General features: G+C 40.2%; 1 protein-coding gene across 2 annotated transcripts in view; it reads right to left on the reverse strand.

Annotated features, from left to right (window-relative positions):
• The window catches only part of TOGARAM1 (TOG array regulator of axonemal microtubules 1), an 84,231-nt gene that overhangs the window by 24,393 nt on the left and 46,630 nt on the right, over positions 1-13,208 (reverse strand). For both annotated transcript variants that reach the window (XM_074956584.1, XM_074956585.1), the window contains exons 15-18: positions 12,776-13,011; positions 4,897-5,055; positions 4,463-4,589; positions 430-548 (exon numbers count right to left, since the gene is read on the reverse strand). In XM_074956584.1, the coding sequence (XP_074812685.1) occupies positions 430-548; positions 4,463-4,589; positions 4,897-5,055; positions 12,776-13,011 (641 nt within the window). The remainder of the gene's footprint in view (positions 1-429; positions 549-4,462; positions 4,590-4,896; positions 5,056-12,775; positions 13,012-13,208) is intronic.

Here is a 13,208-nt window from a genome sequence, read left to right on the forward strand (position 1 = left end):
ATGTACTGATATTCTTACTGATATGGTCCAGCACTGAGTAAGAACTTCAGTTACTCCAATATCATGCACAGAAAAAGTAAAACCTTTAAACTACATTTACAGTAATAGTGAAGCACTGTACATGAACAAAAGGCACTACAAATGCTCCTTCATAAGATACATGTGTGTTCATAGGCAATCGGTGAGTTAATTTACACCTAACTGCACAAAGCAGTAAGCTAGTTATTAGTAAGGAGTGACAGCCTAATTAAAAGTATTTACTTGAGATATCTCAAGTTCCACCAACTTTTTTTTTTTTTTTTTAAGTTCCATTTAAATCTGACAAATATTGCTATGAACATTGTACAATCTCTCCCCAGCGGTACTGCAAAGAATATTCCCCAGAGATGAATTACTAACAGAGTCTGCAGTTTAGCAAGACAATTCTACCTTTCAGTGATATTGAGCACATCTCTCGAAGTAGATGATGACCTGGAATGTCCAATGCTGCCAGTATGAGAACGTCTTCCTTTGGCTGACTGTGTGTCTAGAGGCATCTCTCCTAGGCCCTGCAAATATATGACCATAAATAAGAGGTTATCCAGTACTGTGCTGTGGCGTTGGAAGCTCTTTAATAGCAGCCTAACGGTTGATCAAACTACAGTAGCAAATAGTTCACTTGTTGCAACCGAAGCAATTACAGATTAGATTCACTTTGTGTCTTTTCATAGGCGCAATCTGTTCACAATGCAATTGTATTCCAAAGCAATACAATAAAATGACCATTTATCCCTAGTATTAACATTATTCACCATAGCCAAGATGCAAGACTGTAAACTCACTATTTGTTTATATTAAATTTACATAAGTAGGAAAGATACTTAAAAACACTGCCATTTCACCTCTTCATTTCCTTTACGTTATCCCCTCCTCCTCCAGCCTTCCTGATTTATATGCCAAAGCTACATCCATTGGTGACAGCCAAAACTACCCAAAGCTAAACTCCATCAACTGCCACTGCTCGATCCCTGTCCAGGTTTAAGTCTTCAAAGGAGAAAGTCACAACAGACTTTTCCCCTATGCAATTTATTGAAAGTGATGAGTCAAACTGCCATCTTCACATTTAGAAGCTCCTAATGATTCTGCAATTATTGGGTTAAATGTCTGAGTTGTGCAAATACCTAGAATACGGAGTTGTTTCTATCCCATTAAATATGTTAGTTACAAGTTTCGGCGCCAATTATCAAATTTCTAATTCTTCCTTTTGGGAAGTTGTTAACTACTTGGTTTTATGGGGCAATTTTAAATTAATCCGCTTGTCTTAAGAATACCTGTTGTATTCTTTGAAACCCTTTCGAAATAGTAAGTACAGTACAGTCATGTCTGGTTGCTGAAAGGGATGGACTAATGTTGGCTGTAAAACTAGGTTCTCAATGCTGAGCTTAAAACTCTCAGTGATTTAGTTTGTTCTCTCAGCGTGTGACCACACTGGCAAAAACTGGACATGCCATTCACCACTGCTGCAGCTGCTCAAATGTTGACAATGGCGAAAACTGTAGTGTAAACATTATTTAGGACTTTTTATTCCCTGTCATTTAATCTTGCTCCATAGTACTGAAACAAGTACTTACACCAAAACACTGAGGGACAGTTACATCTCTTGCAATCTTATTGTAAGTCACTTTATGCTCCTCCCTGTAAATTATTCATTTGTTTTACATGTAACTTCGCTTTTCAAGTCATCACACAAGGTACAGAACATTGGGCAGTCACAGGAACTGACTACCACAAGTCCCTTAAAAGCAGCAACCTACCAGTGGTTGCACCCCCCAGGGTGCATCAGCAAGAACAAATGTTTTAATAATAAATTATAAAAGATTTAACTACATATTTTTCTAGCTAATAATTTATTATTGAATATTAAAGTGCTAGCCATGTGCTAGGAGCCATAGAAGACAAAGATAAGCCCCTGAACACTAGTAATCAGAAATGTGAAATACAACATCTCTCAAGGAAGTTGCCTAACATGCTGAGACACCTCTTGGCAGCAGTATTTCTGAACATAGTAAAGGGTTTTCAGTGCGCTGGATGATGGACAATGGTAGCTCTTGGGTCCCACAGATTTGGTCTTCACCCTGGACAGTGTCTGGGTAATAAAGCCAGCTAATTGTGCTGAACCTACCTTATCTTAAACCCTGGCAAAATGAAACCTGTCCTGTTCGGTGGAGGCTGTTGGTAGGAGGTTTCAACTGCCTGTTTGTTGAGGAAACTTGTTCAGAAGTTGTGGACCAGATTAAGGAACCTGGAGAATGTCTAAACCGCAATTAAAACCATGTGGCTGACCCATGCCAGCTGACTCAGCCTCACGGGATTCAGGGTTCGGGGCCATTTAATTGAGATGTAGATATTCAGGCGTGGGCTGGAGCCTGGGCTTGAAGACCCTGCAAGGTGAGAGGATCCCAGAGCTCGAGCTCCAGCTCAAGCCTGAATATCTACACCTCAATTAAACAGCCCCTTAGCCTGAGCCCTGTGAGCCTGAGTCAGTTGTGGGTTTTTAGCTGAAGTGTAGACATACCCCAATGTCCTTTTTGATCAGGTCCTTTCCAATGAAAGCCATGGGTCAGAGGTGATTTCCAAGTGCCTATTCTGGTTGTGTAATCTGTGCAACCTACACCCTTACTTATTCTGACGTGCCCTCGGCAAAGTAACACGCTCCTTCCTAACCATGAGGCATGATTATTGTAATTCCATTTTAGCAGGTCTCCTCTGTCATTTGTTCCTGGTTCAGAGGCAGCAACACATCGACTCAGGTTTAAGCAACGTGAGCATATTATGCTGTCTCTGTATTCTTTACACTGGCTGCTAAAGTGTCAGACTGACGATAAAGATAACTGGTTTTAAAGGTTGTCCTCAAAACTTTGAGCCTCATCTTGCCCATCACTTAAGGGTCCCAACACTGTCTGAAGCCAACAATCATGCCTTAGCTGCAGTGGATATTATGGTGTGGGACTCGTCCCAACCACAGATCCAACTCAATCCATCTCTTTCCTACTTATAAAAAAGCACCTAAAAATTACTTCCATCCCAAATGTCCTCTATTGGCCCCTTATTAACTATTTTATTACATTATACCCATATGTTTGCTCTTTGAATTTAAAGAGGATTATAATTTTGTTTGTGTATTTTAACTTACTTTTATGTTGTACAGAACTATGTCTTGCTAAAAGTGGCATTTAATAAATAATGATGAAAGTATTTCATGGTCTTTTCCTTTGTAAAAATTGGTATGCACATTAGCTGTTTTTGAAGTCTGTCAGACTGACACCATTGGATACTGAAGTCTTACGAACTTCCCCAAGACTGCACTGTGAAATGTATGCCTCCGTTCTCTTCAGAAGGGAGTATCTCTTGCAGAGAGAGGACACAGCAATTTTTAGGATCAGTCTTTGGCCTTGCCACTGAATCAGCCAACAAGCAATTACTCGGTACCAACTGCCATGGTGCTTTGTGTGATGTGGACTACTCTCCACAAGGAAAATGGCTATTCATTAGGCTACGCAGCAGTAGAGATTGCTGTGTACTACTGACCTTGGCCAGATTAGAAACAATGACCGGCAGGTTCACAGATTTTTAAAGCCAGAAGAGACCATCATGATAATTTAATATGACCTGCTGCATAACGCAGGCCACAGAACTTCATTCAGTTATTCCTGCACTGTGCCCAATAACTTGTGTTTGAACTAGAACATATCCTTTAGAAAGATATCCAACCCTGACTGAAGGCATTAAGTGATGCATAATCTATCGTCTCGCAATCTCTTCCAATGGTTAAATACTATCACTGTTAAATTTTTCCAGCGGTTGGATTTGTTACTCATTTGTCTGCTCAATTATATAACCCTCTAGTACGAGATTACCTGCACAGAGTGAGGGTCTTTTTAGACCACGATCAAGTCTTCTTTCAACTTTCTCTTCAATAAGCAAAGAAGACTGAGCACCTGAAATCTCCCATTGCAAAGTGTTTTCCAGACCTTAAATAATTTTTGGAAGCTCTTTCATGAACCCCTTCCTGTTTTTCAGTATCTTTTTTCAAGCGCAGATACCAGAACTGAACACTGTATCATGTAATGGTCTCACTAATGCCATATACAGAGGTAATACCACCTCCTTACTGCTATATCCCCATTTATACATCCAAGGACTGCATTCACCCTCTTAGCCACAGCACTGCTTTAGGAGCTTATGTTCCGTTGGTTATCCAGCATGAACCCCAAGTCCTTTTCAGAACCACTGCTTTACAGGAGCGGCTCTATCTGGAAAGTATGGCTTACACCCTTTGTTCCCAGAGGAATGGCTGTATTCAAAAGTACATCTGACCAGTGGCTTACCAGTGGCCTTGTATCACCTTACAGATCCCGTAAGCCATTTAGTCTCCCTACATTTATTTTTTTCTAACCTGTTAGACAAAAGCTTTTCCATATACCTTTTGACGTAGACTGCTGACAGACTCCTTAATGTAAGGTAAATCCTTAGACGGCACATACTTTTCAAGCATTTTGTCAAAGTCTGGATGAGTCATCATACTGAAGAGCATCTTTCGACCATAGTACCTAAAATCGTAGCAAACCATTTCATATTAACCTAGAAATATTAGGGAAATTTGGCCCATTACCACCTGTCTAATTGATCACAATAGAACATATCTTAAAATGAAATTTTCTAAGTGCAGAAAGACCTTCAGATATTCATATGCCCTCACCACCTCCTCCAAAGAAACCACACTCAAGAGAAGCTAATTTAGGCACATGAAAAGGTGAAAAAAAAGCTAGTTTAGCAAGTTAAAGAATGAAAATCATCTTTAGTTTCCACCTGGAACAGTTATTTGCTATATATAACGTAATACTACTACCTACTGACCTTGTTTCTTGTGAGCCATCCTGTGCAAACTTGGCTACGGCAGGTAAAATCCTGTCAGTAACATCCTTAATTCCAGATAATATCCGTCCTGGTCCCATTCGTTCCACCACATCTGATAAGTGCTGGGCTGTGCATCTTCTCACTGCAGTGTGCAAATGACTAGAGAAAAAACAGTAAGATACAAATGGTCACTAACAACCCATGGAAAGGGCTAACCTATATTTTCTCACTCTTTCAATGTTTATTGAAAGCCAAGTGTTTTAAATTCTTCCACTCAAGCTGCAACTCTGCTCTACTGACCAACTGCTGAAATTCGGATACTTATTTTAACTTTGTACAAAGAGATGTCCATTTCACTCCATGGCACCAAACGTTTTAAAGGGAGACTGTTGGATTAAAAACTTCATTTTATTCTTACTCATATACATACCACATACACACTAGAATGCACAATTAAAATAGAAGAATAAATTTTGCTTTTGTTTCAAGTTATTTTTACTTTCTAGCCCTCCTATATTGGCACAGCGCTACAACAACCAGGTTGCAAATGCTGATGGAAAACATTACTTTTAAAAGTATCCTTTTTGAGCTAAGTGAATATTAATTTAAAAATAACCTATTTTAAAGATGAATAGTAAGAAACCTACCTTCCAACATATAGTCACTAATTTTATTAGCAACAAATTATTGTGCTCTGAAACATTCTACACAAGGACACCAATCTATAGAGTCATTTAAAACAAAACAAATCAGCATCTTTATTATCCTTTAAAAACTCCACTCAAAACTACCAAGTATATACGTGGAAGTGCAACCGCAAATTAGACGCATGCAATTCTGAATATTCAAACCGCTCTTCCCCATTTTGTTATTTTAGCCTCCAAATAGAAATTTGATATTGGGGCTAGTACAGCACTTACAAACCTTAGCTGTGAACAGAGCAGTGCGACATTCTAACAATACATATATAACTTGTCAGTCACATGCTAAAGAGAAAAAGAACGTTTAGAAGAGAGACTTAAAGGAAAGAAGTGACTTGTGGGCTTGGCGGAAGTAAAGCACAAGTAGAAGAGCAATTCCTATTGCTTGGACTGGAGGGGAAAGACAAAGACTAGATCCAGGCTGGAGAAACTTAGCGAGCAGGTAGGAAAGGGAACAGATCAAGTGACAGATTGGAGAGAATCTATGGAATGCTATCAAGATTAAGAGGGCAATTTTTAAGTGGATTTGGCACTTGATAGGAGTCTCTAAGTGACAGAGAGTTGCAGGGGATGATGCAATATGTAAGAGCAAGAGCAATGTCGCAGCACCAGCAAGCAAAAAGTCCTATGGTCTGGAAGACCAGGCTAAACAGAAGTGCTCCTAGACAAGTAAAAGCATCATTCTGCCTGTCAGACAATGTAGCAATGGAAGAGATGGGCTAAGTGATATTAGGCACAGCAGCTGAGCTGCCCATCATCAGAGAGGAGAGTGGGAGTGGTGCAAAGGGCGGGGCGGACTGGCACAAAAGGACGAGAAGTGGCTGAGCAAAGCAGTAGAACAGAGCCCCCAGTCAGAGTGAAGGTAATGGACCTAGTTGATGGCAGTTACACAAGAAATGCCCTGGGGCCTGACTGAGGCTGAAGCAGTTTGAAGGCCCGGTCTGTTAGTGCTTGGATCAGTGGTCTGTGGTGACTGAGGTGAGCTTTTCAGATAGCCAGATGGTTCAAAAGCGAGCAACAGTTTAATTTTCCAGCAACAGTAGTCTGTGTAGCAAGTTTTCAGGTATATTTACATTGCAATAAAAACCTGCAGCTGTCCCGTGCCCAGTGACTTGGGCTTGCAGGGCTTAGGGGCTACTGAATTGCAGTGTAGACATTTGATGGGCCAGCCACAGGTGTCTAATTGCAGTGTAGAGTCTTGCAAACTTGGCAGCAATGCAGCTGCTGCAAGACAGAGTTTCTTTGATTTTATGAGGAAGCGCAAAGACTGTAAGCTGCAGTCACATAGTTCAAAGATCATTATGTTTGCCAAAAATGTAAACAATAGTGTAAACTGCCTAACCCAGACAAAACATACTACAACTTGATTACTTACTGAAACTGCAAAAATACAATTTGATTTGATCTTAAGTGGGAGATGGCCTCCTCTAAATTAAGCAGGTAACCCTACAATCTTGTAATTCCAAATTTAACTGCTGATGCCAGAGCCAACCAAGATTAACAAATATATCCTTGATTTACACACTATTTAAAACACGTTTTTATAAAATTATGTAGACAGACTTCATTTTTTAAAATTGGCAATATTTGGATCAATTGCTCTTTCTGGGGGGCGGCGGGATGGGGTGTTCAAAATTCCATCTGAAAGCCTGGCCAACTAAATGTAAAGCACATGTTACAGAAGAGTATAAAGAACATGAGAAACTTAGACCTAAAACGCTTCCCCAGCAGACATGGTTTTCATGTCAAAAGATTTAATGTTTTGTTTTAATTTGCAGAAAGCATGAAAAGGTTTGTGATAATGGCAATGCTCTTGCAAGGAGATGTAAAGCCTTTCTAGATTCCCCTGTATGTTCACAACTGCTCTGCTGCTTGGGTGAAATGCATGGTAGCAGAAAACATCACTCTGTTCTCAAGAAGCTCCAATTACTCTCTATAAAATGTAGCACAAGGAGATTCCAAGGGTGGCTCTTGTTTAACCCTGTTTACACAGATGCTAGACATGATTTTAAAATCTCCAAAATTGAAATACTCCAACTCGCAAGGCACAAGTGGTCTAACCATGGATAAACACCCACTCACAGAGGTACCCACAATGTCTTTTGGCAAAAAATGTCTCAGAAAAAGTATACCAAAAAGTAGATTTTATTACTGTGCTTGTTGATATACTGTGCTGAAAGCTGTCACTGAGAAAGCGTCAGCATATATCAAATTTGCTCAGGATAGGGAACCTTATACTCTCTTTGCTGACATAACAGACTTGGAATGTGGGCAGCTAATAGCATCATACAGGGAATAAAAACAGCCTTCCGAGTTGTGGATCAATTGTAACTTGACCTAAACTTAGATGGTGCAGTAGTGAATATGTACTGTTCAGACAGTTCAGAGGCCAAATTTAGACAAGATATTCATATTACTGTGCAATGCATCATCCACAACCATGAGCTACCTACTCTGGATGTTAAAGAATTCTTGTCCTTATCTTAAAAGTGCTGAAGATTACGTTGAAGGTTATATTGAAAGACATTTTGTGAAATTTTACTGTGTAAGTCTTGAGGGGATGACAACTCCAAGTTTTATTTGATGCCTTGAGGCTAATGATTTATCTGGGAAGTATGCACCATGTAGACTGGGTTGCCATTCAGGTCAGAACACATTGAAAGCAATGATAAAAATAGGGACTATTACTCATATTGCAAAAACTCTGTCACAGCAGAAGTCAGAGTCGGAGTTCAAGGCCAGAAGGGACCACCAGATCATCCAGTCTAACCTCCTGTACAACACAGGTCACCGTCACCACCATCATCCCCCCAGTCCCTCCCCCCACACATTAAATCCAACAACTGAAATTAGACCAATTTATTACAGCCCACAGGAGACTAGACTATTCTGTGCCACAAGCAGGCAGGGAATAGGAGGGACTGAGGTCCTCGCAATGGCCCGGAATTGAGATATAGCCAGATAATCCTGGAAAGTGACCTGCACCCACATGCTTCAGAGGAAAACAAAACAAAACAAAGCAAAGAAACCTAATGTCACTGACAATCTGACTTGGAAGAAAATTCCTTCCCAACTCCACACGTGGTGATCAGTTATACCCCGAGCATGTGAGCAAGAACCAGCCAGCCAAGCACCTGAGAGAGAAAATGCACAGTACCACCTCAGAGCCCTGGCCTTCCCTATCCAATCTCCCATCTCCAGCTATGGCTATCCCTGATGATTTAGAGGAAAGAGATAATATAATGCCAAACAAACCCAGAATACATTTGGGGAATGGGGAGGGGCCAAAAAAAATCCCTTCTGACCCCTGCATGTGGCTGGTTGAAACCCTGAAGCACATGGGCTTTTAGGAACTTAAGTTATAAACCAGCACTGAGTCTCAGGGATGTTGAGCCCTACGCCACCCCATTACAAGCAATCCTATCATACAATAGCACTCAGGTTTGTCCAGCTCTCTCTTAAAACTAATTAAGTTGTTTCCCCCCCGACAACTACTATTTGGAGGCTGTTCCAGAACCTCATTCCTCTGATGATTAGAAACCTTCTAATTTCCGGCCTGAATTTGTTCATAGCCAGTTTATGCCCATTTGTTCTTGTGTCATCATTGTCCTTTAGCTTAAATAGCTCATCTTCATCTCCCTGGCGTTCGGCCGCTAACGTGTTTATAGAGAGCAATCAGATCCCTTCTCAACCTTCTTTTTTGCTGAACTAAAGAAGTCAAGCTTTACTAGTCTCCTCTCATCAGACAGGCCCTACGTTCCCTGATCATCCTAGTAACTCTTCGCTGCAGCTTTTCCAGCTGGAATTCATCTTTATTGCACATGGGTGACCAGAATTTTACCCAGTATTCCAAATGAGTGTTACACCAGTACCTTGTACAATGACATTAATACTTCTCTATCTACTGGAAATGCCTTGCCCGATACATCCTAGAATTGCCTATGCCTTTTTCACAGTTGCATCACATTGATGGCTCATAGTTATCCTATGATCGACCCACACACCCAGGCTTCTCTCCTCTTCTGTTGCTTCCATCTGATGAGCCCCCAGGCTTGTTGCAGAATTCATCCAATCTTACATGACCTTGTACTACTGAATTTCATCCTGTTTCTGCCTCTCCACATTTTCCTATACAATATTCCAATCCCCTTCTGTTCTGACAATAACTCCAAATTGTGTAGCAGCAAATTTCATTAGCACACTACTACTTCTTGTGCCAAAGTCATTTAATACAAATATTGAATAAGACTGATCCCAAAACCAATCCATTAGTAACCTCCCTCCACTCTGATAACACCTTTCAGCACAACCCATTGCTTTCTCCTCTTGAGCCATTTCTTCATCTGCCTTACAGTTCTTGTACTGATTCCCATCTTCCCTAATTTAACTATGGATTTCCCATGTGGTTCCATGTCAAATGCTTTACTGAAGTCCAAGTACATTAGAGCTCCTGCAATTTCCTTATCTAAAAAAAAAAAACAATCAGTTATTTTCTCAAAGACAGCAGTCAGGTTAATCTGGCAGGATCTACCTTTGCTAAACCCATATTGCATCATATCCCCTTTACCGCCATTAATTTAATTATTCTTTCCTTCACAATTTGTTCTAAAGCTTTGCAAACTACTGACGTCAGATTAATGGGTCTTTAATTGCCCAGACCAACTTTTCCCCCTTTCTTAAACATAGGTACAACATTACCTATTCTCCACCATATGGTACTCCTCCGGATACACTTATTAAAAATTCTTGTTACCAGAGTAGCAAGTATTTCACGATGAGTTTAATCATCACTGTGACTGAAGTCTCCTTTAACTTCTGAAGAACTCGATCTCTAGTTTAAGATGCTATGCTGGAACTCTCAGCACAAACAGACAATTCTGACTTAAGGATCTGAAAATGTATCAGGGATGGGCAAATTTGATGGGGAAGCCTTTACAGGCCTCTAAAAGCAAAGCTGTAGAATGGTCATTCTATATTCTTGAAATTGCAATTTTACATATGGATGCCAGATTTACCAAGCTATGGCAACAACCAGTGACATAATTTCAATGCCTGGACTGAGACAGCAGCCTAGTGTTTTTGGTTCTTTTTAAAGGCTCATTATGTCAGTGTGTAAACTGACAATCTGCCGCATTAGTCTGTAAAGGTACTAAGCAAAAGCAAAGTGACCTATATCAATGGTTGCCCTCTAAAATTAAAATTATAATGAATGACAGTTTAGAGGTATGCAGTAGAGTTGTAGCCATGTTAGTCCCAGGATATTAGAGAGACAAGGTGGATGAGGAGGTATTTTTTATTGGATCAACTTCTGTTGGAGAGAGAGACAAGCTCTCAAGCCACACAGAGCTCTTCTTCAGGTCATGGTCCTTCCTCTAATCAAAACAAGCCCATGCACATATATGCAGCGCAGTATATTCCAAGACTTGACATAGGCAAGGAAACCACTCAAGTGAAAATGCTTTCCAGAGCCTGCAATCTATTTTCTACTGGCCTGATGGATGACCAGGAACAAAACATACCTGTGACTCTGTCCACCAGTATCACTCAACAACAGGCAGCACTACTGCAAGACTAATCTAGGGCTATTCTGTATGCTCAGACCTAGCTTTCAAACTAAAATGATTTTCTTTTTTTGGGGGGGGGGGGTGGGGGGGGGTGGGGGTGGGGGGGGTTGTATTATAAACTTTATCTGAATCTGAAATGCCTGATTGCACAGTCTCAGTTCCAAGTAACAGTAGGAAACAGATGGTGCAGGGGCATTTTCTAATTACATTAAAGCAAGGATACAACTAAAAATAAGATCAAGCGAAAGTCAAAGAGACACTAAAAACAAGAGAACAGAAATGAGAAACTGTCACAGTAGCCCAGATCAGGGGAAGCAATGCAGAGCAATGTCTTTAGGCAATCACAGCAGATACCGTGTGTTATTTTAATTTACCAGAGAGAACGAGATCACAGACCAAATTCAGGGACAAACCACATTTTCTTGTTGGACACCAAATTACAAGTCTTAGCTTAACTGAGGGATAAGCAATTGGAACATTTTTCCCCACAGCCTGGGAGGCAGTATTTTGTACCCCAGAAGTTTAGTCAGGGAATTACAATAGTCCTATGGGAAGTAATGACACAGAAATAAGGATTCCAGCAGAAAAAGAATCAGATTCTGGCAGCGTTCTGGAGATTGTGACAGACCAACTTGCCAGGAAGAAAAGTAGGGGGGGAAAAGGCTAGAATCACGAATAAAGCCAAGATTTTTAACGCTGGAGACAAAGTTAAAGTTTGAGTTAAGGAGTGTGACTGTCAGAGACACTGGAGAGGGAGGACTTAGCATTGAAAAACTCATATATATCCAGAAGCAGGCAGAGAGATCACAGAATGAGACGAAAAAGGTATACATCACTAGCAGGGATGTCTAAGACTGAAGCTAACTATTAGAAGTCCTACAGATGGAAGATGCATAGAGGATATAAAAGGTCAGAAGATAATATGCTTAATGAAAAAAGGAACGAGTAAACTTTCTACCAAAAATGTGGGGGGGGGGGGTTGGGGGTGGAGGGGAGGAAGTAGGATTCAAATCATGAAAAAAGAGATGGAGAGAAGTTGTCTTGTTTAAGGTACTCAAGAAAGAATGACTGATAGCATGAAAACTCATGCCAAGACCAAGCAGGAAGTCAAAATTCATGTGCAGAGACAAAGAGCTGCTTGTCAGCCACTCGGAGAAGTGTAGTCTTAGTACTGTGAAATCAATCAAGACACATGTGTTCAGAAGTAGAAAAAGAAAACCACTTTCCCAAAACTGCTGAAGAAAAAGGTTTATGACAGCAAAATAAGTGACAGAGGAGGATGAATTAAATAAGCTCTGCCAAAAGACAATGAGTGTTATCAGGCTTCTCAAGAATATGGCAATGAACACTACTACAGATTACTGCAGTCTTACAAAACTATCATAAGATGTACCAACTAGGCACAAATTTTACTAATCTACCTTTTACCATGATAATGGAAAAAAATCTTACATTTCACTTGACTGCCAAAAAACATTACTCTGGATAAGCAGGGTTTTGCAAGGCTGGAGTATTTCATTTTGAATGTTCTGCTTTGATAAGAAAAATTAAGTGCCTTATGTGATGCACTGAATTTGTTCTTAGTTATTTTATTACAAGCTCTTTATGAATTACCTTTGACCTCCATTTATAAGAGAACAAAGTGCTCGTGCTGGAGTCACATTATTAACCATAGCCTTCAATGCTTTGTCTACGTCTTCCCTTATAAAGGTGTTGGATTCTCCGGCTTTGTGCAACAGGACTTTTACAGTACTGTCTAGTTCTTGATCCATGCTCTTTTTCAGGTAGGTGAACAAATCCCCTAAACAGACCACAGCAGCTCGGGAAACACCAGAGCGTAAATTCTTCACCTGCAAACAAGAAAAACCCAAACAAACAATGCGTAAGTAGTAAAACTTAATTTTATTTTCCTGTTTGTAAACTTTTAGTCATTTAGAAAAAGAGAAATTCTCATTTTGATTCCTGATGTGTGGGAGTTAATATGCATAAAATATCAAAATGATATCAGATTAGATCTTAACTTTCACAGCTTTCAAGCAAATTTAAA

This window comes from Natator depressus, chromosome 6 (assembly GCF_965152275.1).
Source record: "Natator depressus isolate rNatDep1 chromosome 6, rNatDep2.hap1, whole genome shotgun sequence".
Classification (NCBI taxonomy): Eukaryota; Metazoa; Chordata; order Testudines; family Cheloniidae; genus Natator; species Natator depressus.